This window comes from Hevea brasiliensis, chromosome 10 (assembly GCF_030052815.1).
Source record: "Hevea brasiliensis isolate MT/VB/25A 57/8 chromosome 10, ASM3005281v1, whole genome shotgun sequence".
In the NCBI taxonomy this organism is placed as follows: Eukaryota; Viridiplantae; Streptophyta; class Magnoliopsida; order Malpighiales; family Euphorbiaceae; genus Hevea; species Hevea brasiliensis.
This window is the reverse complement of record NC_079502.1, coordinates 96,222,311-96,247,892: the sequence shown is the minus strand read 5'-3', so window position 1 is coordinate 96,247,892 and position 25,582 is coordinate 96,222,311. Positions and strand designations below refer to the sequence as shown.

The window sequence follows — 25,582 nt, the reverse complement described above, 5'->3', positions numbered from 1 at the left end:
ATATCACCCAAAATAAAATCACGACTTTAACTAATCAAACCTTCGAAGGCATCTGCACTCTCCTCTTCTTCTATGCTTTCGGTTTCCTTCCTTCCTGGTTTTCCTATTTATTCCTTCTTTTCCGTTGTAGATACCATCTTTAATTTATTCTATTGTTGTTAACGTTGTTAAGAGCTAATCGAAATATTAATTCGTGGTCTTTAAAGAAGGGCTCGACGCGGATAGGCACAAAGGCAGATGCTTCGTTTTTCTCCTGGGAGAGAAGCGTCCTCCTCCCTGGCCATGTCATGGCCAAATAATCAAAAACTCCGATGGTGGTGGTAGTTCCATTTTAAGAATGAACGGAAGCACCACTCAAGATTTTTCTTTCTTCAATTTTGACTCTGCTTCTTCTGCCTTTCATAATGACGTCCTCCCTCCTTACCCGCTTAGAAATTATCCATGTCTTCTCAGGTGAACCTAGACTTTGAAGATAAAGACAAAGATAAAGATTACGTTAATAATGATCAAGTGAAATCTCCTAATGTGCTTATGGGATCATTGGTACGTGGAGAGGGGCATATATACTTGTTGGCCACCTCTGGTGATCTTTTGTGTACGGGTTCTGATAGCAAGAACATTCGGGTGTGGAAAAACCAGGAGGAGTTCTCTGGGTTTAAATCGAGTAGTGGGTTGGTTAAGGCAATTGTCATATCCGAAGACACAGTATTTAAGGTGCATCAAGATGGGAAAATAACGCTATGGAAATTATCATCCAAAAATCCATGCGTCCACAAGCGAGTTGGGACTCTTCCAAAATTTAAAGATTATTTTAAGAGCTCAATAAAACCTAGTAATTAGATCTAAATTAGACGTAACAGAAACATGGTTTGGCTCAAGAATTTTGTTGCCATTTACAGTCTTAGCTTAAGCGAAGATAAAACTGGCTTGACTGAGTATAATCAAAACCTGATCGTCTTTTAATTCTTCAGTCGATCGGAATATTAACACGGATGGTCACACATCAAAGCAAAACAAAATTCTTACACAGCATCATGTGGGTCTCCACCACTGTCCACATCTCTACACACACAGCCTCAGATTCCGCCACTAATGTTCAAAAAGACAAAAACTTCTGTCCCCACCCCTCTTCACCTATCCTCCTTTTTTTTGTTTTTTATTTTTCTCTCTGCTGTTGCTTTTCTCACTTTTTTTCCTTATACATTTTCCCTCCTCATTTTCCTGCTTCCCAAACGCCCGGCCTTTTCATTTTTTGCCCTAGGATTTTCATTTTTGCCTGTTCTTTCTTTATTAGATACTTCTGTCTACCCTGAAACCCCTTTTTTTTGTGTGTTTCAAGGTCAGTTGAATTCCGTTTCGCTCTGCTTCCATCATCCCCTTTTCTTTTCCTTTATCTTTCCTTGTAAACCTAGCTACATAATTGAGCTACTTCCACTTTCATTCAAATTTGAGCTCAAAAAGGAGGAAGATAAGAAAAAGATACAGCGACCTCCTCCTCCTCCCTCTCTTTAACTATGAGTCTTGAAGTTTGGTTTGCAATTTAGCGGTTATTGGTTTAAACAAGGAAAGGGAAAAATAATGCCACTGGAGACCGAAGATGGGATTCATTACTCCTTTGCATTGGAATACAATGGCCCGCCGTTACCTTATGATCTCCCACGCGCCGTCCCGATTAACGTCAACAAAATTCCGGTCGCTGCTGTCGTATCTCAGCTATCTCTCCCGGATAAACTATCTTTACCGGTTGTTAAACCACTGTTACCCACCGATCCAGGTAAAAATCTCTCTAAAGAGCTAAAATCTACCTTCTCTCAAAAAGAGCCGGGATCCGAAGAAGCGGCAACAACTGTGTCTCCAACTTCAGTCATCGATAGAGCCGCAGAGAGTAACCAAGATTGCGGGTTGTCTGGCGAGCTGACTAGCTCAGGTGCATTGGAGTTTTCCACTGAGCCTTGTGGGTCGTCTTCTATTAGCAAGGAGCTTTCTGCTGGATTGGTAAATGGGGGCAGGAGCTCCAGTATAATAGAGTTCTCTGATAGTTTTGATAATAAATCGCGAGATAGTACATCGAGATTGAGGGTTTCGAATGAATTAAGTCAAGATTGGGCTTCAAGTGAATCGGTTTTGAGCATTGATTGCCCATCTTCGCGGGTTTCTAGTCTTAAACCTTCTGGGGAGTGTCATACTCATAACGAGGGGAATGAGGATGGTAGGCGAGCCCGTGTTGTTGCTTTTTGTGATGTTGAATCCGATAGTGGTGTTGGTGGTGGTGATGATAGTGAAGAGTTGGGCGAGGAGGAGCCGAGGTTTGTGCGGGTTAAGAGAGAACCGCAGAGTAAAGGGAAGAAAGGGGCTTGTTATAGGTGTTTTAAGGGTAATAGGTTTTCTGAGAAGGAAGTTTGCATTGTTTGCGATGCTAAGTATTGTAGTAATTGTGTGCTTAGAGCTATGGGGTCGATGCCTGAAGGAAGGAAATGTGTTACTTGCATAGGGTATCCCATTGATGAATCGAAAAGAGGGAGTTTGGGGAAGTGTTCAAGAATGCTTAAGCGATTGCTGAATGATTTGGAGATTAGACAGATAATGAAGGCTGAGAAGTTGTGCGAGGCAAATCAGTTGCCCCCCGAGTATGTTTGCGTGAATGGAATGCCCCTTTCACATGAGGAGTTGGTTGTTTTGCAGAGTTGTCCAAACCCTCCAAAGAAGTTGAAACCTGGAAGCTATTGGTATGATAAAGTGTCTGGTCTCTGGGGAAAGGTGAATATAGTGTATACTTTTGGGAGAATTACAATTTTGTATGCCTTTTTCTTTTCGCATTATGGAGCTTGATGGTTATGTTAATTTAAATTTAACAGGAAGGACAGAAGCCTTCCCAGATCATAAGTCCCCATTTGAATGTTGGGGGTCCTATTAACGTGAATGCTAGCAATGGAAACACACAAGTTTACATAAATGGCCGGGAGATCACGAAAGTAGAGCTTAGGATGTTGCAGGTTGAAATTTATGTGCATTCTTCTTCTTCTTCTTCTTCTTCTTCTTCTTCTTCTTCTTCTTCTATTTTGGATGATTAATGTAAGGGTTTTGTTAAGATCTTTTTGTTGAACATTGCAGCTGGCTGGAGTTCAGTGTGCTGGCAACCCACATTTTTGGGTGAATGAGGATGGATCATACCAAGAAGAGGGGCAGAAGAACACTAAAGGTTACATTTGGGGCAAGGTATGGTGTATATGTGAATGTCTCTGAAATTTTCCCTTATCCGAATTTACCTATAATTGCGCATACATAATCATTTAAGCTGCTTTTCAGGCGGGAATGAAGCTTGTATGTGCTTTCTTATCACTCCCTGTTCCCGCTAAATCTTCAAATTCTTGTGGAGAACAAGTTGACAGTATGATGAGCAGAAGTGTCCCAGACTACATTGAGCAGAGAACGCTTCAGAAGATCCTTTTAGTTGGATACAGCGGATCTGGGAAAAGTACTATTTTTAAGCAGGTATTTTGTTAGATAGTGGTGGTGACAAACTTAACATTCTTCTAATATTTTGCTTATGCGTGGATGATTAGTCTATACTGAATTCTACATGATCATATTTCCACTTCTGTCCAAGGATATCCAAACTTTGTTTAAGGAAATGGATGTTAGTTTATACAGTTATTGGATATCAGGTTAAATTGAGGAACATAAGATGATCTGCAAAGGAACAGCAATGATAAGCAGTATACATTATAGCAACCATTACAGTATATATTCTGAAAATGATGTAGCGTATATGTCTCTAAACATGGTTAAATGGTGAAGATTAGTTATTGTTGCCAAACCTTTTGAGGATTTTTTGTGTTATTAAATGAACATTTTATGGTGTTGTCAGTGTCATGCATAACATATGGCTGCACATTGGGAAATTGTTGTAGATAAATTTTGTCTCTAGACATCTTAGTTTAGTATGGATATAATCTTGAATCTTGTCATTTGACTATATCCTTTTCTTATTTAATAGCTTATTGGGAAATATTGTTGTCAGGGTTTTACCAAATCTTTAAATTATTGGCGTGCAGATGTGCTAATCAATGGTGCAAAACGTAAGCAAATTAATTCACTTGATTAACTGAAATGTACTTTTTTCTTTTCAGGCCAAGATTCTTTACAAACCTGTCCCTTTCACTGAGGAGGAGCGTGAAAATATTAAAATGACAATTCAGAGCAATGTGTATGGTTATCTTGGTATACTCCTTGAGGGGCGTGACCGTTTTGAAGAAGAAACTTTGGCTGAAATGAAGAAAGGGCAATCTTCTGATGAATCTGACCCCATTGGTATTGATGATTTTTGAGTCTCTCCTATTATCTAGTTTTTCATTTTACCTGCACATGTGCACATGCATGCATTCGTTCACATTTAAGAAAAGGGAAAAGAATATGCATTTAGAGCTTTAATGTACGAAGTTTTCCATTAAGTCCTTTTCCCTTTTCTGCTATGGACTCAGCTTTATAGGGCATCAACATACAGTGGTGCTTCATCGCATTTAATTTAAATATGCTCCTCTTTAAGAAAACTATTAGATTCTTATTTCCCTTTTGTTGTCCAATGTCCAAGTAATTTTTTTACAGGAAAAAAAATGGAAATTGTTAGAAAGATAATTATTGCTTTTGGAAAGATGTTTGAAAGTCAACAACATAGTTTAGATTTTGGGTTGAGACGGTTCATTGATAAAGCATGAAGAAAATAGCTTTTCTGTGATAGCTTGGTGAGCATCCATCTACTACAAAAGGGAAGGGGATTTTTAAGAGAAGGTTAAGGGTTGGGGAAGGGTTTCTCTGAAATAAGTGATTTTAAAATTCTTATAGTTGACTCAGTTCAATTAACTGGAAGAAAATAGCTTTTCTGTGGCTTATGGTCTGTGTGAGAGCCTGAAACAAAATGTTGGTTCATTTCATAACAGGGAGTAGCAATGGCATCAATTGCAAAACTATCTATTCTATCGGTCCAAGGCTTAAAGCATTCTCAGATTGGCTTCTGAAGATTATGGTGGCAGGAAATTTGGAAGTGATTTTTCCAGCAGCCACTCGGGAATATGCACCATTGGTAGAAGAGTTGTGGAAGGACCCTGCCATTCAGGCCACATACAACCGGAGAAATGAATTGGAAATGTTGCCTAGTGTTGCTAGTTATTTCTTAGAAAGGGTAAGATCATGCTTCGGGTTCCTTTGCTTGGTTAGATTTGTTAAATTGTGGTTATGTTTGGTTGCTATCTATGCTCCTCTTTCATGATTTGCTAGTGGTTAAGAGTAAATGATTGTGATTATAAGAGACTTGGATCCTGTAGAGCACACTGATACTTACCTTTTGGTTTAATGGTTATCTGCATGTGTCATGCATACTGATAATATATAATCCAATGATGAATGGGATTTATAATGTTTTCTTTGAACCTCACTGAGTTGAGCCAAGCACAGCATGAGCTTAGGTCTCATAGCAATATTTGGGCTAACAATGACATTGGTTGAGCTTTTAATGATTCAAAGTTGAGCAGTCAAATAGTCAATCAATCTCAAACTGCATCATAGCTGCAGTTACATTTTTTCCCCCCACCAGTCTTACTGTTCCTACAAAATCCACATGGATGTTAAGAATGACAAATTCTTCCAGTTTATATTGCTATTGTTGCTAAGAACAAATTCTCTCTCTCTCAGGCTGTTGACGTATTGAGAACAGACTATGAACCCTCAGATTTGGATATCCTGTATGCTGAGGGCGTTACTTTATCAAATGGGCTTGCTTGTTTGGACTTCTCATTTCCCCCATCAGCACTTGATAAATTTGACTCTGATGATCCCCACGACTCTCTTCTCAGGTAGGTCCCACCATTTGAAGCATATTGCTTGCATTTTATAGGAGGGTAGGTCCCATTTCGGTGGTCTGTTGAGCAATTTTCATGTGTGCACATTGCTGTTCTTTCACAAAAATAGGTCCTCAATTTCTGAAAAGGATTAAATTAGTGACTTGACCGTATAATCTAATAGTTGAAATTACTTTATTGCATTTGAAGTGCTTCTTATTATTCTTGTCATATTTTTGTGTGTTTTCTCTGTGGTGGTTCTCCAGATACCAACTGATTAGTGTACATGCACGGGGGCTGGGAGAGAACTGCAAGTGGCTTGAGATGTTTGAAGATGTTGGGATGGTCATTTTCTGTGTTGCATTGAGTGACTACGACCAATATGCAGTTGATGGCAATGGGTGTTCTACAAACAAGATGTTGATGAGCAGGAGATTCTTTGAGAGTATTGTTACTCATCCCACCTTTGATCAGATGGATTTTCTTTTGTTATTGAACAAATTTGATCTATTGGAGGAAAAGATTGAACGTGTTCCATTGACTGAGTGTGAATGGTTTGATGATTTCCATCCTGTGATCAGCCGTCACAAATCTAGCGGCAACAGGAATAGCATCAATTGTAACCCTTCAATTGGTCAGCTGGTTTTCCACTATGTTGCAGTCAAGTTCAAGAAGCTTTATGCTTCACTAACAGGAAAGAAGTTGTATGTTTCTTTGGTTAGGGGGCTGGAACCTGATAGTGTTGATGGAGCTCTTAAATATGCAAGGGAGATTTTGAAGTGGGAAGAAGAAAGACCCAACTTCAGCCTGAGTGAGTATTCATTTTATAGCAACGAGGCAAGCCCCTATTCCCCTTAATCGGTAAATCAAAAAGGGCTTGTAAATGGATCTTCTACAACATTTGTCGTTGCCAGTGTACATATATAATGGTATGTAAATGAACAAGTGGAGATGCTTCTCTTCTATAAGCCATTGCAGCTATAAGATCTCTTAAACCATCTAGGTATAATCCAAGTCACGTGCTGCTACATAGTTTCGTAGATTACCAGCATACAGTTAGGATGAAACATTAGCTTTCAATGTTACACGATGAAGGAATCACTTGATATTGTGTTTTTAGTGTCCGTTTTTTTTTTTTTTTTTTGGTAACATGCGCTGTAGTTATTTTACCTTTGAAACTGGATTCAAATATTCATTTGTAATATAAGATGATATTACTTTGGATCCTGTAACAAGTAGAATGCAATCACATCTTCATAACAAAGGATATCAAATCCAAGCTTGATGCTGTTTTTATCTCCATTGTAGAACCGAAGCGCAGTTGACCCCTCCAGGGAGAATATGCTTTACATCGGAAATTACTATGTTAACTCGATATTTCTAGATGCAATGGCTCCATTTCTCCAGATTGTTAACAAGCTGGAGAATTATTGGTTGTTGAACGTGGGATTTTGCAAGGAAAATATTTTGCAAAACCGAAAGGGAAAAAAAAAAAAAAAAAACAAGAAGAAGAAGAAGAAGAAAAGAAAGGAAAGCAGCACTTGGCGAGTGATGATGGTGGATTTTTAGTGGCTTCATCATATGAGATTTATGATCTCAGTTACCAGATCTGAGGGCCTTAGAACTCAAAATTGCATGTATATGTGCATTATCGGCGGACCTGCCGGACAAGATCATGTTCCTACACAAGCTTCCAGCTAATATTGGTAAATACCTCGCTACAAAATCATCAGTCCCACAAGAAGAGAGATGAATAAACATTGCCTTTAATAAATATATACAATAGATAAAAAAAAAATAGTGCAAGATACCTAAAGACAAAATGAACTTCGAATGATCCTGCATTTCACCTTCTTTTGGCTGCTTAGTATTGATCCAAGTAGAGACAAATCAGATAAATTATACATGCATTTTTTTCTTTCTTTCTTTTTGAATAAAACTAAAAATAAAAATGATCCCCTCTCCTGTAGTTTACCGGAGAGCCGCCTATAACTTTACAGTAGTATAGCCAGATGTTTGATTGCTCAATCATCTACAAAACTGTATCTAGCCTGCTCCTCAGTACTCAGTAATATGTTCTTCACAGCCCAACCCAGTGCCAACATTTGATCATCTAATGGGTACAAATCCCTTTCCGCTGCTCGCTTGCTATCCTCAATCAATTTAGTCCACTCCTTCAGAACTGAGCCTTCTGGCTCATTAGCCTCTGAAATAGTCTCCCACCTACTAAAAGCAGGGCCTTCCCAACGTAGCAGGCCTACATAACAGCAAATATATGACATTGACATCTAAAATTATCAATGCAATTGGAACCAATAGAGCCAGCTGATCCCTATCAATTGGTGAAAACACATTTTTGTAATAGATAGTTATTATGGTCATCACAAGACCGATTATTCTCTCAAGTTCCTTTTACCTGCAACAAACCCATCATAACATCTGCAGTACCCGCACCCTCGCGTAGACATAGAAGAATACCTTGCTAGAAATTCAGCAGTCAAAGGGAAGAAACAGTGAGTTGAGCATTACAAGGTAAGTTGTTTCATAATTATACAAAAATTTTAGATTTTTATATTTATAGTTGCTTAGATCTTGTCAACCCTCTCTGAGAGTTCTCCATGCATATGAAATAGTAATCCTCGCTGCTTAAGGACTGCATTGCCATCATTGACAACTTGGGTATCTGATCCTTGGTGTTTATGCACCCAATTCTAATGGGCCATAGTTCTTTGCCTGATCAAGAACCCAAGAATAGCTTAAGTTGCATAACTGATGTGCACTAAGTTCCATAGCAGTTAAATTTGAAGAAAGAGATCACACCAATGAGGCATGGATGAAAAACTCACCTTTGCTCCACGGAAAATCAATTCCTTCTTTTTTACTCACTTCTGCAGGTGAAGGCACACGTCCTAACTCAATCCATGAATTTAGTATGATTTCAAGCCTATCCTGGATAGAGGAAAAAAGAGTTTGACGCTGAACTTCATCTTCTTACGAGGATAATGATCCTGTGTGTTTTACAAACAAAGAAGCAATGCTAATGTGCATATGCCAATATGCAATGAGATGATTTTCATTTTTATCAAAACAATGTTAATGCCAACCAAGAAGTCCTTAATAACCTCACATGAGAAGAAAGATAGAAATGCTACACAAACCTTAGTTAATGTTTGTAGATAGAAATGCTACACAAACCTTAGTTAATGTTTGTAGATGGACATGCTTAAGCCCTTGATATATTCCAAAAAGGTCTATAGCTAAGAAAATAGGTAAACAACAAAAGGCAATCCTGCAAGCAATCTTGCATAATAATAAGAAGTTGGCAAAATAAGATGGCATAAATTTCTGCAATCCAGTGAACATATCAAGCAAAGGTTTCAATGGCAGCAAATATTGTCTACAAAACTATGAGGTCTAGTTTTTTATTTAATTAACTTCATTTCCAATACTTTGGTAGTATGGGAAGAACCATCAACATAGAGCTCACATATGAAGCAGGGAACAAAATCATACGTAAAACAGTGCTCCCAACCATCTCAATTTCTTTTTCAATTTGAATACTAGAGCTATAAGTACTTTTTAGTTAACATCCCTTCAATAAGTTCTAATTTGTATCACTATCTGAAAAGTTTTGCTACTTCACTTTCAATTTTTATTCCCAATTATTTAAGGCCAAAAACAGCAATTTTAAACATTCCCTTGATGGCACATGGAAAATTTGACAAATAAATTTGCTAATTGAATTGAAGGAGTTCAAGTCAAAATTTGCAAGTAAAAAAGAATTTTAGTTGAAGTACGCATAGAATATAGTTAAGCGGATGTCAACTCAGTTTCTACCAACAATGCATATGAACAAAAGTGCCATACATCAATCAGAGGATTAAGTATGAAAAAAAAAAAAGGATTTATCGAGTGCTTGACTTATGAAAGGCAAATGAGAAGAGAGGATAATAATTAATAGATAGGCACAACATTTCACCTAAGAGGATTACAAGTTAAATAAGAAAAGGGAAAACCTTTGATTGTTTTTGAGCAGCATATTTAAAAGTGCAGCAATCATGAGGCCAAGATTATCGAAGCATACTGTTTGTATCAGAAGTCCATGCCATTTATCAGGCTATATTACACATGAAAAATATATGAAGGCAACATAAAACACAAGCTAGGAAAAATTAGAACCTGTGCTTTTGCTGAAACTTCACCAGATTATCTGCTAGTGCGAAGCTTCTATGAATAGCAGACTGCATATGAAGCAATAACATTAGTACTTTACATCAAAGTATAATACCTAACTTAATAACTGTTGGGGACTGGGGAGTGATTCCTATGTCTGGTGCCTCTCAAAATGATGGTGAAACAGGACTAGAAAACATCCATCAACACACAAGCGAGGATAAAAATTTCATTAGCATTGTCTATGATGGCCTAGGCTGAAATTATTGTGAGCCGACTATCTAGATTTGTACAAGAAAGGGACATGGACTAAATTTATATATCATACAATCAAGTTGTACCGTGTGCTATACAATTCAAGTACACTAACTCAAAATATCTTGAATGCCTAATGCTGAGGCTATTCTTCACAACAATTGAAAATTAAGACAACTTATTATATAGAAAGGAGAATAACAGTTTGTAAAGGAAGAGATCTTACACCAGTCGCCAAGTAACCTGCCAGGCTTATTTGTTTTGCAATGTTGGCTATGGTTGCAAGAAGAAAGAACTGCTGAGGAAATGCAGGAGTCAGCAGCTCCACTCCAATGCTTAAACTGAAGAGAACTGAGGTTGAGAACCTAACTCTCTACACACGAGACAATGAAAAGAAAAGGGATTATTGAAGCTCTAAAATACAATACCAGCTCCACATCAACGTATTTTGCAGCTTAAGGTTATTTTTTCCAATAACAAAATATGCTGTCGTCAGTTACAAAAATTTCACAACTCAACATAAGCAAATAGATAAAAGAATCTCATATAATACAAGACAATCTAATGGACATAGAAATCATACCTTCAAATTGATATCAAAGGCAGATGCCAAGCTAGCAGTGTAGATGCACCTACTCAGCCGTCCAAGTCCATCCTTCAAGACCCAGTTAAGAGCAGCTGCTGATGGTAGCGAACGAGAATAACCAATGCCTAGAGCCCGAAACATGGCCTACAATCAATTCATTCTCCCAAATAAGTAATCATGCAGAAGTCGCTTTGTGTAATCAACTGCTCATTTTTGTAATGAGTTTTCAAGTTTTATCATCAATAAAGGGATTTTTCACGAGCTTCATAAAAGAAAGCAACTATCTTCACACTTATAATCACCGAATTCAACTTGAGCTTGCAATAGTTCAAATTCAAACGCAAGCAACTGACCTATGCATATAAAATGAAGAAAGAAAGAATCTTTAATACATAATTGAAATACCTGAGTGCGTAGCAAGAACCTGCAAAGCGGAGCTAAATACACGGTGCAAGAGCTTCCATTTCACATAATCCATGTAATTATCACTGACCTATGCATTTATCAGGGACTTGCTTGGGAATAAAGAAATTGCTAACAGCCAAACTGGAAACCCGAAACAATTTACGAAACCCATCCTCGAAATCAAGGCACAAAGACAATGCACCGCTATGAACACTCGCCAATTTCAAGCTGCTTCCATCCCACATATACCTGGAGACCTGACCGGAGTGCCTAATCACCACCGGTAGCCGCACGGGTAAGATAGGTCCCGGCCCCTCGTCGAGACCTTCTTCACGTTCGTAATTGATGGAGGTTCTGAGTGAAGCAGCGAGAGTTAGGGTTCTGGAAGAGGATAATTTGAGTTACTTGGAGATGGGTTTCCAGGCGGCAAAGTGGAATTGCTGAGCTTTCCATAGAAAATGGAATTGGCGAGAATTGGTGGGTGAGTATAACGTCGATTGCATGAAAAGGAATTGCAATAACGTTCAAGTAAGAGAAAGAAAAAGAGTAATCCTTTGCTTGCTTTTTTTCCCGCCAAAGTTGGTTGCTAGCAAGTTCCTGGCTTTAAGGTTGAAAAGGCCTTTATGCTGCGTAGTACCCAAGTCGGCGAACGAAAGAGGAGAAGGCGACTGTTTGTGGAGTGGACTTGAAGAGAGATGATCATAGGAAGTGGAGGAGGTGGGTTGCGTGCGGCTATCTCAGCTTGAGGGAAAGCAACATTTCCCTCCTTTCTTCTTTCTTTTCTGACTAGAGTTGCCGTTACGCTATTAGTTTTAATTTAATACCAGCAAATGGCAAATTGGCCATAACATTCCCTTGACGACATGACGTTTCTTTCTAGCAGGTCTTTGGTTGTATTCCTGGTTAAACGACTCCTCGTTGTCTTGCAGTTATAAGGAGCGAACGGCTAGTATTTTGTTCAAACCAGCAAACACCAACCGGCAGACCGCTGGCTGTGCCGAGGGCTAGGAGACTGTGAGGAATCGGTGTACCGTTCATTAAACAGAAGTCTTTTAAGTTGCAGCAGGAAAACTAGACGACCTGCCATTATTGTGACTCTTTATATATATTAAATTCACATTTTAAAATATTTTTGCAATATGATCATGCATATCCATGTATAATATGATTAATATTTAAATTAATTGCAATTTATTCTTATTATTATTATTATTATACATAACTTTTAAAAGATAAAAATATTATTGGTTTTTTTTAAAAAAAAGATATAAATGCATATAATTGAGATTGATTGATTATAGAGACACACATAACATCTCATTCAGTAATCTGTAGAAGATAATAAATTTAAAATTTGAAAACATAATAGAAAATTCAAAGACATGTTAGAAGTTGTTGACATAATCTTTTTCAATTTTATTAGAAATAATCTTTATTTCTTTTTAACTTTTTATCTACAGTAGATAAGGCATCTCCACAAGATTGCACTTTCTTCCATCTAGTGGTGTTTTCAGTTTAGAATCCATAGAGCCTGGAATTAAGACGAGGTACAAGGACAACCTCAAGTGGGGTTGCTTTTAAATTTGTCAAGCCAGGGCTCTCGCTCATATCCACATCTTCGCTTGGTAATGGCTTGGCAACTTCAAAACAATGCAAGAAACTAGCCAGGGTGAAATGCACTACTTGGAGGGCTAGAGAGATGCCAGGACAAGACCTTCTTCCTGAGCCAAAAGGGATGAGTTCAAAATTCTGTCCCTTCAAGTCTGTCTCCTTATGGTTAGTACACAAGAATCTCTCAGGAAGGAATTCATCAGGATTTGACCACACTCGCTCATCACGTTGAATTTTCCAGGCATTTACCATCAGGCGTGTTCCAGCTGAGACTTGGTAGCCCGTTGAGAGGGTGCAGTCTTCCATTGCAGCATGAAGACCAATGAGAGGACTTGGTGGATATAGGCGCAGTGTTTCCTTGACAATGGCTTGGAGATAGATCAATTTTTTTATATCAGTTTCATCTAGATGCTTGTCTTTACCAATATGGAGGTCCAGTTCATCCTGAGCCTTCTTGAGCACATGAGGATTGTTGAGCAATAAAGATAATGCCCATGTCAAAGTAACCATGGTTGTGTCACTTCCTGCTAAGATCAAATTCTGCCAAGATAACGATTAAGTATGGATAGAAGTTGGATTTAATATCAGAAAAGAACAAGGATGATGATCTTTGCCCCACGAAGACCCCAATCCACCACCATTATTTTACTAAAAACTTCTTGGCCTCACATCGACTTTAGGACAAAACTAAAATTAATTAAACATAAGCCTTTTTGACTAGCTGCAAATCAAAATTCTTACAATATTCCAACTGTTTCTGATTTGAAACCTTCAGTATGATGCATACCATTCATTGAAAAGGGACAAAAAAAAAAAAGAATGATGTGACTCTCATCTTGTTCCTTGTTTTATGACCAAAGAAAGCCCAAGTTTTCAACTGCAAATATGGAACAAGAATGCAGTTCAAGAAAAAAAAAAGATGGAATAGGAGTGGCAATAGGATGGGCAGGGGATAGAGCCATCCATTTCTGATGCAGGGAATTTCCACTGCCCCTCTTAATGGGAAATAATAATAAGCTTAGATCAACAATTTCTTTTGGTTTGAACCTGCTCATGTGAAACAGGCCACGCTCTACAGCAAAGTGCAGGAAGAGATTGAAAACACTCCTTTAGACAGTATTATCTCATTCCTCTAATGAATCTTTATATGAACTTAGGAGAAAATAATTAATTAGAAAACAATTGGGCAGCTTGAAATAATTTAATTATGAAGGAATTTGCAAAACAAAGTTCATTTGTGCAGGACTAGCTACCATGGGCAATGAAATAGTTGAATATGGGTACTTACCAGGCAAGTAGCCTTGTTAATGGTGTCTGCATCAAAACATGAAATCTTTGCTTCTTCCAATATGTTAAGCATCACATCCATGAAATCTTGCTCTTCCTTTTCCTTCCCACTTAACAGTCGCTTTTGTTTATGTTCCTCCAGCCACCCTCCCACGAGAATGTCCAATTCCTTGGCAGTTTTCTTCATAGATTCCTCATATCCATTAAAATCCAACCAACCAAGAAATGGTATTGCATCAGACAACACAAAAACCCCAAACAGGAAAATAAAATCTCTCATAACCTTTTGACATCTACGTGCTTCTCCTTCCTCCATATCAGCATTCGGTCCAAAACATCGCCTCCCTCCCACCATTCTCAAAGCAACATTATGAGTCAAGTCTCCAAACCACTGCTTCATATCCACCAAGAGTCCACTTTCTTTTCTGCCTCTGCCAACCCATGTTCTGTATATTTCTCTTATCGCAGTTTCCGCTTCTGAAGCTCGTATGTGCTTTAGCATATCAATCCGATGTGTTGACAGAAGCTCAATTGTTGCTATTTTACGCATCTCTCTCCAGTAAGAACCGTATGGGGCAAAACCAAACATGGCAGAGTCATAGCCTAGCAGCTTTGATGCTGCAACGCTTGGTCTAGTGGAGAAAACTCTATCATGTGAAGTGAAACACTCCCTTGCCATTTCCCAACTATTCACTGTTAAAACTCTGTGTGATCCTAGTTTTATAGTGAACACAGGTCCATACTTATCAGCCATGGCCCCTAGTGTTTTGTGAGTTAGCTGCTGACCACCGAAGAGGTGCATGTGGCCAATCACAGGCCAAGCCCCACCAGCCTGCGGCACACTGCAGCGGCTAGTTGCTCTCCTTGAGAGATAAAAGTAGATAGAGAATACAAGGGAAAGGAGGGTGAAGATCAAAGTTAATAATAATTGGAGAAGAGAATCCATCAAGCCTTGATCAGAGGTTGCAGAGACAGAAGAAGAACAGATTTTTTGGTCTTGAGTTCTCATAGATTATTATTTTGTTTTCATTTCCTTTGGAGATGAGTACAACTGACATGTGGGACCATTATGCATATAAATCCAAACAAAATAAGGGACATTTTATCCAAAGAAATTTTTAAATGATCAAGAAAATCCTCCCTTTCTATTTATTACAGTCAAATGGATATGATTCACACAAAAATTTCTCATCAATCAAGCCTTAACCATTTCTGCCAAGTGCCACGTGAAGAAGTAAGGACGGTTGAAAAATATAGCCTTGACTCTTCCAGCAATGTCTAAATATAGCCTTGACTCTTCCAGCAATGTCTTACTTGATTTGCAAGACAAAATAGAACAACTAATGGAGTCTGCAGACCTGGACCATAGCATATTCTGCTAAATAAACTTAACAAATGAAAATTTGTTAGTAAAGGAAAGAAAATAAGGGGAAAAAATTGCAATTAAGCAAATTCCAGAATTTCTCAATCTGACACTTGAGTATATCAGCTGCCTATCTTTAAAAACTTCATGAAATATAGATGGATAATCAAATGGAATTAGCACTAATACATACTATGGATACTGCAATTTACAAATATGTATTCTATAGATCAGATCATAAGCTACTTCACGGCAATCTAAGAGGTAGATATTCCAATGTGTCATGTCGAAAGGACCTATCTAGCTGCCTCTATATCATCGTTTCCACCCGCAAGGCTGTTCAAGTCCTTCGAGTATTGCTCAATAGCTTTCACAACCTCAAAGAAGCGACGTCTGGAAGTTGGCAGCCTTGACAATGTCAAACAAAAGCCCTGCAACCTGATTTCAAAATATAATATTAGTTTTTCATTATAAATAAGAATTAACAAAACAAATTACATCAGGCAATGTAAAACAGAAAATATGTGTTTTATAAGCAAGATATTAGAATTGCACAATGAAGAAAATGAGCAACAGAAAGTAATCTGAAACATAAACCCTACAGTATATTTATTATCAACTCTTTTGAATACAAATATAGACAGCTTAAATGGTCCAGAGATCAGAAATGAAACATTAGGAATACCTTCTACTTATACCCTCCAACTGAGCTCGTTTAATCTTATCCTGTGGAGGGATGCCACCATTCTGCCAAGATTCAATTCTTGCCGGTTCACCTCCATAGAGGCAGTGTTTGTAGAAGTACAACTCCTCATTTTTGTTCAAATTTAGACTCTTAATCTGTTCTTTCATGATACACATTGGCTCATAGAGCCAATTGAAAACCCGCCCTTCAGGTCTATTCACACTTGTTATCTCAACATTATCACCTGAAACAATAATGAGAATTGGATATTAATTATTATTTCAGGTCGTCAGGAAAGGGGAGGGAGGATTTTAGAGATTATTCACAAACTTGTACATACTAGATACCAACTTTTGAGAAACTATTATGAAACAATGCAGAGAGAATAGACAAAAAAAAAAAAAAAAAAGAATTGATTATGTGATTTGAATTTCCAACTTGTAATCAGAAATCCAACAATTTTCCATAAAATTACAAATTTGTATGAGTATAATGATTCTTACGGAGGATAAAGCCACTGGAATCAGTCTTAATGGAGCAGAGGAAGCACTCAAGAAATGCATATGCAGGAATTCCAATGTTGATAATATTTGATTTTGAGTTTTGCCAGGCATCTAGATCCGAAACTCCAATGGCTTTATCTCTAAGAAGCTCTTTCCCAGTGTCTTCAAATGCTTTAAAGAAGCTATCCCATATCTGGTTAACATACCATAGAGAGAATTAAGCATCTTGAAAATTAAGAAACCAAAAGATTTTAGAAGTAGAAACATCTTTTAGGTCATGTTTCAGGCAGTGATAACTGGATAATAGTGAAGTAGAAGAAATAAACAAAACAATAATGTTATGATATAACAAATAATATTTAATATTTTACATTATTATTTCCCATGCTACATCCAACTTGTTTAGATCATTGGTGTTTTATTTGCACACGAACATTAAAACAATTTTCATCAACAAATTTGAGATGCACAATGCAAGTTATCTTAGAACAAAGCATCCATGGTTAACTTTGTAGAACAATAAAAGCATCCTATTTTAGCCTATTTAAAATTTTAGACCTCCATTTCCCTACTCCTACCTCTCAGGGGTTTGGTGGGCAACAACTATTTCAGAAAACCATGTCTGACGGTTGGTGGTTTCTATTATAACTAGAGCTCCCACAGTCCCATTATATACATTATATATATTTAATGGCTTACCACGGCAGTCTTCAGTGTATTAGCTTTCTCTGTAGAAGTTGTTTTAAATGTTTCACCAATATGAGCACCATCAAACTGTTCCTGCAGTCTCTTTACTGAAAGTGAATATTGCAGTGAACAACTGGGACTAACTCGTTCGCGATATTTAGGTCTGGTTGCCAACAAGAAAAGAAGCTATCAGACAACTTATTTAATGACTGTGCATTGCACAAGAACAATACCATATATGAGCACTGCAGAAGATGCATATATACCTGGGGAAGCATGAACCTTCTTGCAGGTACAGCAAATCATTGGTGTACTCATCAAATACAGATGCAGAAGCAATCACATAAAGCAATCCCCTCTTAGTAGAATTTTCCTAATACCAACAGTGATGAAACTTGATCAGAAACAAAACCACATTAATCACAAATAAAGAGGCATTTCATGAAAATTCTGAAAATAGAGATTAGTTCTAGCTGTAGATATAAAAATGGTGATGAAGCTTTACCTGATATGCAACAACTGTAGCATAACAGCCAAACCCAAAACTTGAAATCATGCCTGCCAAAGTTGCCAGCAGAACCACAATTGGCCACAACAGAATCCAAAACCCAGCAAATGGAACACAAACAGTTTCCAAAAATGGGCCTGCCCTCCCAGTAAGATCTTGTATTAGCCGGTGCCACCCTTTGAACAGTAATATAGGCGCTTTATACAGAACTATTAAAGTTATAACAGGCACATCAACCAAAATCCCTAGAATTGCTGCTAGAATGCAACCAGGTATCTGAGCAACCCTATCAAAATACTAGGGTAAGATTAAATTCATCACATAACGATCTACAATTCAAAAATCTACTAACTAAACAGTTCCAACAATATCAAACACAAATTGAATTAAAAGTAAAAGATTAATACTTGAGTTCCATGGGTTCCTCATCCTTTGACTCGAGCAGCTCATCCATAACAGAGAAGTATGAGTGGAAGGAAAAATCTGAAAAATCACGGACAACCGTACATGCTCCCCAAACACAGGTCCAGGTGCCATCCTGCTAAGGTAATGATACAAGCAATGAATTCCCTCATCTATGATATTGGATACACACCTGCAATTTATTATAGCAATATCAAGTGGAAAAGCTGCAGGAACATTACTGTCAAGCATCTGATCAACTTCATGTGGATTGGACCTTTCTTACTGATAGCCCTAAATGTCTCCATTACAGGCCAAACGAAACCATATCCAGCACCCATAATCGCACTCCCAGCAACTCCAATAACAGTCCACAATGCTATTGGTATTGGGACTAGTAAAATCAAGAGGCACTTCATACATGGGCCAAATTTCTTTGTTCTGTTAAAAAGAGTTGTTCTGATGTTAACATTCGAAGAAAATCAATAAAGAACTGACCATATACTCTTCACAATTTCATCTTTTTACTAAGAACTGGAAAGAAAGGGAAGAAAAAGAAAATTACTTGATTAAGCAGTAGATACTCCAAACAAGATGAAGGGGCCATAAACCTATGACAACACCAGTATCTCCAAAAGCAATAACCAGAAACACAAAGGGGCTGAAAATAGCACCTGCCACATTGTTTTATGAGTAGCAACAAATTACAATGGATTAGCAATGATTCAGGTATAGCAAACAGAGAGGAAAATAGCTACCTTTGATCATTCCAAGGACGAATAGAACAAAAAAAACTGGAAGAAAAAAGATAAAGTAACAAAAGTAGCCCAAGAATCCCATAGGAACATCCATTTTCTCTGTGAATTATCTACCTTTGAGTTCCCTGCAATTGAATCATACAGAAATAAATGAAGAATTCGCAGTTTATCTCCAGATGCAATCGCATTATTTAGGCCCTTATTTTGGAAAAATCTTATCAAATTCTAGACTAATTATGGGGCCTAATTAAACCAAGCATTTTTAGATGCTACTTTTCCTGCATCTTCTCAGCAACCAAGATGAAGCATAATGCAAAAGCAAAATTTTCACATACCTAATCTATAAGCCTTTTGTTTTCTCAATCTTTATTAATGATGGAAAATTCCCAGAAAGCCAAAGCAAAGCAAAGAGCTTGAAGCCAATCTTCGCTTAGATGAAAGCTAAAAAAGAAAGAGAGCTCAGTCAAACATTGACTACTTCTGCTTACGCTTCTAGAAAAGGTAAACCGTACAAAACATAGAATCTCTAGCATGCATGAGTAAGACAAAGCACAATTCTATGTTAGTATCGTACTAGGAGTGGTAAGTGGAGGGACCATCCTTTGAAATGTTCCACAGTTCAACAACTTGCAAGAGAGATCAGATTACAGTCAACATGCAGGAAAAAGGAATTCTGAACCAGTCAAACCCAACATCCATGGTCCATGGACAGAAAAATATGGTGGTACTTGAGAATATAAGTTAGTTATAAGTGTAAATGATTTTCACAAACAATATTTTTTTATATTTTAATAAATTTTATAAATTAAATAGTAATATGCTATTAATTATTATATAATAGTAATAATTAAATAAAAGTAAACTTCCAAATTTTAACTTTAGGAACGTTATAATTGACAACTAAATCTCCCATAAAATTAATGATAACTAATATAATTTTAAAAAATAAAACATTAAAATAATTGTTATGTTGCTTATATAATTTTAATGATATATTAAAATAACTAATATTTAATGTGAAATCCCAATTAAAATAGGATCATTATAAATTAAAATAGAATTAAAATTAATAATTTAATTTAAATTAAAATAATATTGATTTACTATCGAATCCTAAGATTCAATCACAATTAAGGTACATTTACCATTCGCCATATAGATTCAAATTGTTGGGATGAGAAATCGAATCAGATTCTTTAATGAATTATGCTTGTTCTACAAGTATTAATATTATAATAAATACTTCTTGAAAAAGTTCTATAACTACTCAACAATTAATATTTGGTGGCTGAGTTTGCTCATTGGGCTAGATATGTGCTACGCTTCTCCCACATCAAATTCACCATTTTTTCGAACAATTTGCACCTGGAGTACATCGCAAATGTCATCTTCTGTGGGCATAAATTCAAAAATACACATGTCCCCGATTGCTAATTTGTGCTTCCTGTGGAAATTACGCCAGCCTTCATTAATATGTATCCGACCATCATCTCTGAAAATGAGATTCACAGGCCATGACTGCCCATTCTCATCACAAAGTGTCATTGTTTCCTGCAATTTAAGGTTGTGCTGTTTCACCACTGACTTATGAACATGCTGCAAACAGTAACAGTTTTATAAGACATCCAATGCAATATAACAAAGACTTGTGGTCAATAACAGTTTTAATAACAGTCCTTAACTGAAGTTAACTCAATTAACAACACTTCCTAGTTGTATGCATTCTTTTTCTTACTTCACCAATGCAGCCAATTGAAAACCTGATGAATGCATAATGGCAGCAAAAAAGATGAGAAAAATTACCACAACATATTGCGTTGATCGGCTCATAATTGTCACAAAGTGTGGATTTTGGGGGGTAACATATGCTCTAGCCATCTTGTATTCACCATTTCTTGTGACTGTATTCTGTCTTAATTTGTGTATTCTTCCTCTAAATGAACCTGTTGCCTGTCTCAATTTGGATTGACTTCCTCTAGATGAACCAGCAGCCTGTCTCAACTTAGATCGACGTCCTCTAGATGAACCTGCAGCCTGTCTCAATTTGGAACGACTTCCTCCAGATCGACCTGCAAACATAAGAAGTTTTAGATTAAAGTGGGGGAAACTGTAAAGAAAAGAAATAAATCAATATCACAATATGACAACCACCTTGTTTTTGATTTTCTATGGATGCCGTGTTTGAGTACTTCCGCTTGCAACCACTAATAGAGTGGCTCCTATTCTTCTCATCTTCTGTTTCTGTTTCTGATTCCTCCATATGAGTGCTGGACATATTATTAGGCAGAGTCTTTTCCTTCTCCAATCCATTTTTACCATATAGTTTGACATAAAATTGAGAATTCCCATCATACTTAAAAACTAGAAAATCAGCATCAACTAAAGAGTGATGACTTGCAAATTCTTGCCAACCTTTTCTAATAATCAAGTCTCTTTCGGTCTTTTCTAATTGGACATCCCACAACTTTCCATTGTGATCTTTAAGAGTAGCTTTTTTCAGTAAAGGTCGATTCAATTGCATGACAAAAGCCGGAGGTAAGCTCTGAAACATTAAGATGCTCTTAATTTAATATCAGTACATAATTAAGCAACAAAACTTCCAATTAAAGAATTAATTTACTGCAGAATATATATACATTACAAGGAGTATAGCCCCCTGATATGTTATGCCTGCCAAAATCAGGCCTGTTATAACCAAAAAGTACACTAAACAACAGGGGGAAAAAGCCCCTTTTCTGGAAAAGGGTAAAAAAAAAGTCGGATTTGATTATATACATGATTAAAAAAAAAATCAACTGGGGTTGACTCAGGAATCAAAAGAACCATTGAAATATGCACGCAGCCACGAAGAAAGAGAGAGAGAGAGAGAGAGAGAGAGAGAGAGAGTGTGTGTACCAGTTGGCGGGAGCTGACACTGGAGAGGAAAACTTTGAAGAACTCAATGGAGGAAGGAACGTTTGTGGTAGGTTTCACCATCTTTTTTGCAGGGTACACAAAGAGTCAAAGAGAAAGCAGCTTGCAATGATCGGAATGGCAACTGCCGTTACTACTACTGGATTGATTTATCTCTGCCTCGGAAAAGCAAAGGAGCTTGGCAACACAGTGCAAGTCTATCCAACAACCTACCTAAACATGGCAACTTTGCATTGCATGCCACGTCTCCTTTATTTATTTATTTATTTATTTTTGGTTAATTTCTAAATGAGAAATTCTTAACAAACTCAATAATTTAAGGGATAACAAAGCAATTAGAATTTGGAATATCCGATCACAAGGTTACTAACACATATTATTCTACTTCCTATAAACAAAAAGATATTATATTATTAATGATTGGTTGTCTCCAGAATTTTATTTCTCAAATTTAAATCTTAATTAATGAATCAAATAAAAAAAATTATGCTATTTCTACGCCTCCATTCTGTATGCACTGATTGATAGACTTATATTATCCCTAATATATACAAAAAAAAATATGAGATATCGGAGAGAAAATTACTGAATTATATTAGCAGTATATGGTTGGTAGTGTATGAAATAGCAAAAATAATAAAATAGCTACTAGTAATTGCCTCCAAGAAGCATAATAAAATTGCTAACATTAACAACTGTTTAATTTTCACTCCTGAAGATGGAGACCTTCAGAATTAATTTGCTCCTGTCAATCAGCTCAAATATGCAAACATCGTCCTCTTTTAGAAAATTTTCCTTTGCAAATCGAATCCATCCACCAGTGAGTCTGCTACCTGAGTATGTTAACATGGCATTCCATGATCTATCTTCAACCTGAAGAGTAATAGTATTCTTTTCCCAGTGCTTCGAATGCATTCTTGCAAATCTTGTCGGTATATGCTGCACAAGGTAACATTTAAATATGAGAACAGAGTATTAATGGCAACAATTACAATGACAGTAAGTGGAACACAGTATTGAGAATTCTTCTGCATAGATAAGTACTTCTGAGGCATAGTGCTGTTTGAGGTGAGCAACGAACTGGGTTCTTTAGGCCAATTACCATTTGTTTGCCTGGTTTTCTTTTGAAGCATCAATATAATGGAAGAGAACTTATGGACCATAAAGACAATTGAAAGGGTAATTCATGGCTTCAGGCACTCATAATGATGGGTTTAAAATTGAAGGATGTAGTTATTCGTCTTACCAAATATAGATACAGATAAGATGCCTTCATAACTACTTTGAAGAATGGATTCTTTGAGACAAATTTTCGGGCAGATTCACTGGTTATACGAATACTCGAACTTGGAGTTGTCTTCTCATGTGTCTTCTGCTCCTTACCTGCGTCATAATTAGCAACGTCGGGATGTGTAAATGCTCTTTCACTTCAAGAAATTGAGTATCTTTCCATGAGGACAACAAAAAGATTCAGGTTATTCCATTCAAATAAAATAGAAACAGATTCAGCTTTAGTTTGGTTTCTAATCCAAACAAGCAACAAACGGTATATGCGGAGATTATAATGAAGCATTAACAGATTGATTTGCCTACCTAGTGAAGAGTCAGAAGGTCTATCTTCAGCAACTCTAAAAATATGAACTTTAAAACTAATCTCAGCACCTTTGGCCGGGATCAATTCAAAGACACATACATCGTCAATTTCCAAGTGATTGTCTTTTGCAAAAGTTCTCCAACCTGACTTCAGTTTTACTCTTGTTCGGCCTTCCTCCTTAGCATACTTGACCGGCCAAATTTTCCCACCAAAAACAAAGTGCATCACAGAACCTTCACCATTAAGCAAATATTTCCTGGAAAACGTTTCTGGTAGATTCTGCACATAGAATTTAACACACGACAACCCACACAAAGATTGAGAGATTAACAAATAAGGGATTTTTTTTTCTTATTTTTAAGAGCAAGTTGTATTGACCATGAAGCTTTCATTAATAAAATTACCATTTTATTCCCAGCAGGAGGGACATATGAAGGTCGCATATTTATCACCATAAGTGGATTTTTGGATTTGAAAGCTGTAGCTCTCTGAAAAGTTTTCTCATTTTTAGGTCTTCGCAATGGTTGCTCCCTTTCCTGACCACTTTTTGTTGGATTAGGAAAATCAACATCCATGGCTTCAGCAGAGAAGCCATCTTCAGTTTCCTCCCTTTTGGGCTCTTGAAATTTGAAATCCATGTTCCTGAGCGGATAATCAATCTCTGTTGCAGTTTTACTAAATATGACTACAGAGAACTGGGAATTCCCCTCATACGTAAAAAGCAGCAAATGTGCTAATTTCACAGAGTAATAATCTACAAATTCTTGCCAACCTTCACTCAACCAAACATCACAGCAAACATAACAACCCTTAAACAACTCTATTTTCCATGAGGCACCATCTGGGAGCTTAAGGATTGCTTGGTTTGATAGTGCATTTCCATATTTTTTCACAAAACTTCTGGGGATCTCCTGTGATTAAAACGGAGGGGAAAAAAAAAACAAGCTGCTCAACGTAGATTTACCATAAATGAAAGCAATAATCCCATGTATAGTGAAGCAAAGAAATTACGGAGAAGAAAGAACAAAAGCTTACAAGTTTCTTATCTCTTACAGTGTCCTCAAGTATTATCTTGAAGAAACGGATTTTCTTCGGTTGAAGCAAGGAACTCTCGTGTATTTGGGAACAAAAAGCCGCCATGTGAAAGTGAAACGCACTGAACAATTTACAACTAGTTCATGGCACCAGCTCAAAGCAAGAAAGTGAAACACAACGATAGCTTCGACTGTCAATGATGGACTGGAAGGTGAGTCTCTGGCAGCAAAGAATTTGTACTTTGGAGTTTGAGAACGAAATCTCCTTTGCCCTCTGGACTCTGAAAGTATGGAAAAAAGTGTTCATAAAATGCTGCATAACAGACCAAAAATGCAGCGCAACAGACCAAAAAGCTGCAGCGTGCAGTTCAACGCCTTTTGCGTTTTGCCTCCAAAAAAAGAAAAAGGTCCGGGCAGTCCATTGCGGTTCGAGCTGGTCAAAGTCGGTTCGACCGTTTCATTGCCATTTTTTCCCTTAGCGATTCAAATAGAAAATAGATAAATTTTAAGTTCAATTCACCAATTTTCTACATCTGACTTGCTGGTCCGATCCGGATTAATAACAATGCCTACAGAGATGACAGATTATTGCATACACCGGCTCCAAAAAATTATTTCCTCAACTCAAAATTCCTTTGGTATTTTATAATTACAAGTAATTAAAATATATTTTCCTTAATTTTTATAGTTAAATTTCCTTAATTATGAAATAATTATAATTAATAAAAATCACTGAGCGTGGTAACTTAATGATTAATTTGATGAAATGATCTTGTTCTATCCTGATTTAGCTCTTCGTGTGAACATAATAACTAAATATTATCTTTATTTAAAAGTATAATGAGAGGAGGCGTGAGTTGTATAATGTTTTGTTTCATTAGATATTACTTCAAATTTTATTTTTAGTGATAAATTCATTCCTATTGAGTTGGGATAAAATGCAGCACAACATCCCAAACAGCTGCAGCTGAGTACCTTTTGCGT

The 25,582-nt window shown here is 37.0% G+C and overlaps 5 protein-coding genes and 1 pseudogene across 7 annotated transcripts; 1 reads left to right on the top strand and 5 right to left on the bottom strand.

Moving 5' to 3' along the window:
* The first annotated feature begins 1,169 nt into the window (after positions 1 to 1,169).
* On the top strand, positions 1,170 to 7,069 carry LOC110664369 (extra-large guanine nucleotide-binding protein 1). Its single transcript, XM_021824015.2, has 8 exons — positions 1,170 to 2,757; positions 2,856 to 2,993; positions 3,112 to 3,216; positions 3,307 to 3,492; positions 4,131 to 4,311; positions 4,938 to 5,179; positions 5,689 to 5,849; positions 6,101 to 7,069. The coding sequence occupies exons 1-8, from the start codon at positions 1,579 to 1,581 to the stop codon at positions 6,690 to 6,692; spliced, it is 2,784 nt and encodes a 927-aa protein (XP_021679707.2). The 5' UTR covers positions 1,170 to 1,578; the 3' UTR covers positions 6,693 to 7,069.
* Positions 7,070 to 7,657: 588 nt separating this feature from the next.
* On the bottom strand, positions 7,658 to 12,286 carry LOC110664372 (protein root UVB sensitive 4-like; annotated as a pseudogene).
* Positions 12,287 to 12,583: 297 nt separating this feature from the next.
* Positions 12,584 to 15,230, bottom strand: LOC110664374 (demethylepipodophyllotoxin synthase). The gene is made up of 2 exons (XM_021824021.2): positions 14,153 to 15,230; positions 12,584 to 13,404 (listed from the first exon to the last, which is right to left on the bottom strand). The coding sequence occupies exons 1-2, from the start codon at positions 15,158 to 15,160 to the stop codon at positions 12,769 to 12,771; spliced, it is 1,644 nt and encodes a 547-aa protein (XP_021679713.2). The 5' UTR covers positions 15,161 to 15,230; the 3' UTR covers positions 12,584 to 12,768.
* Positions 15,231 to 15,337: 107 nt separating this feature from the next.
* LOC110664373 (uncharacterized membrane protein At3g27390) lies at positions 15,338 to 19,786 on the bottom strand. 3 transcript variants are annotated; one of them, XM_058154546.1, is made up of 11 exons: positions 19,393 to 19,786; positions 19,058 to 19,182; positions 18,865 to 18,973; positions 18,542 to 18,740; positions 18,305 to 18,438; positions 17,895 to 18,183; positions 17,656 to 17,762; positions 17,402 to 17,552; positions 16,703 to 16,895; positions 16,200 to 16,443; positions 15,338 to 15,952 (listed from the first exon to the last, which is right to left on the bottom strand). In XM_058154546.1, the coding sequence occupies exons 2-11, from the start codon at positions 19,149 to 19,151 to the stop codon at positions 15,811 to 15,813; spliced, it is 1,662 nt and encodes a 553-aa protein (XP_058010529.1). In that variant the 5' UTR covers positions 19,152 to 19,182; positions 19,393 to 19,786; the 3' UTR covers positions 15,338 to 15,810. The 3 variants fall into 3 exon arrangements, with proteins under 3 accessions (XP_058010529.1, XP_058010528.1, XP_021679712.2); XM_058154545.1 differs by lacking the exon at positions 19,393 to 19,786 and having other exon boundaries at positions 19,058 to 19,381; XM_021824020.2 differs by lacking the exon at positions 19,393 to 19,786 and having other exon boundaries at positions 15,339 to 15,952; positions 18,305 to 18,435; positions 19,058 to 19,381.
* Positions 19,787 to 20,223: 437 nt separating this feature from the next.
* LOC110664328 (putative B3 domain-containing protein At5g66980) lies at positions 20,224 to 22,214 on the bottom strand. Its single transcript, XM_021823962.2, has 4 exons — positions 21,953 to 22,214; positions 21,209 to 21,599; positions 20,861 to 21,126; positions 20,224 to 20,653 (listed from the first exon to the last, which is right to left on the bottom strand). The coding sequence occupies exons 1-4, from the start codon at positions 22,031 to 22,033 to the stop codon at positions 20,375 to 20,377; spliced, it is 1,017 nt and encodes a 338-aa protein (XP_021679654.2). The 5' UTR covers positions 22,034 to 22,214; the 3' UTR covers positions 20,224 to 20,374.
* Positions 22,215 to 22,542: 328 nt separating this feature from the next.
* Positions 22,543 to 24,930, bottom strand: LOC110664329 (B3 domain-containing transcription factor VRN1). The gene is made up of 5 exons (XM_021823963.2): positions 24,600 to 24,930; positions 23,969 to 24,475; positions 23,564 to 23,843; positions 23,217 to 23,353; positions 22,543 to 22,909 (listed from the first exon to the last, which is right to left on the bottom strand). Exons 1-5 carry the CDS (start codon positions 24,702 to 24,704, stop codon positions 22,670 to 22,672), a joined length of 1,269 nt encoding a protein of 422 aa, XP_021679655.2. The 5' UTR covers positions 24,705 to 24,930; the 3' UTR covers positions 22,543 to 22,669.
* Positions 24,931 to 25,582: the final 652 nt, after the last annotated feature.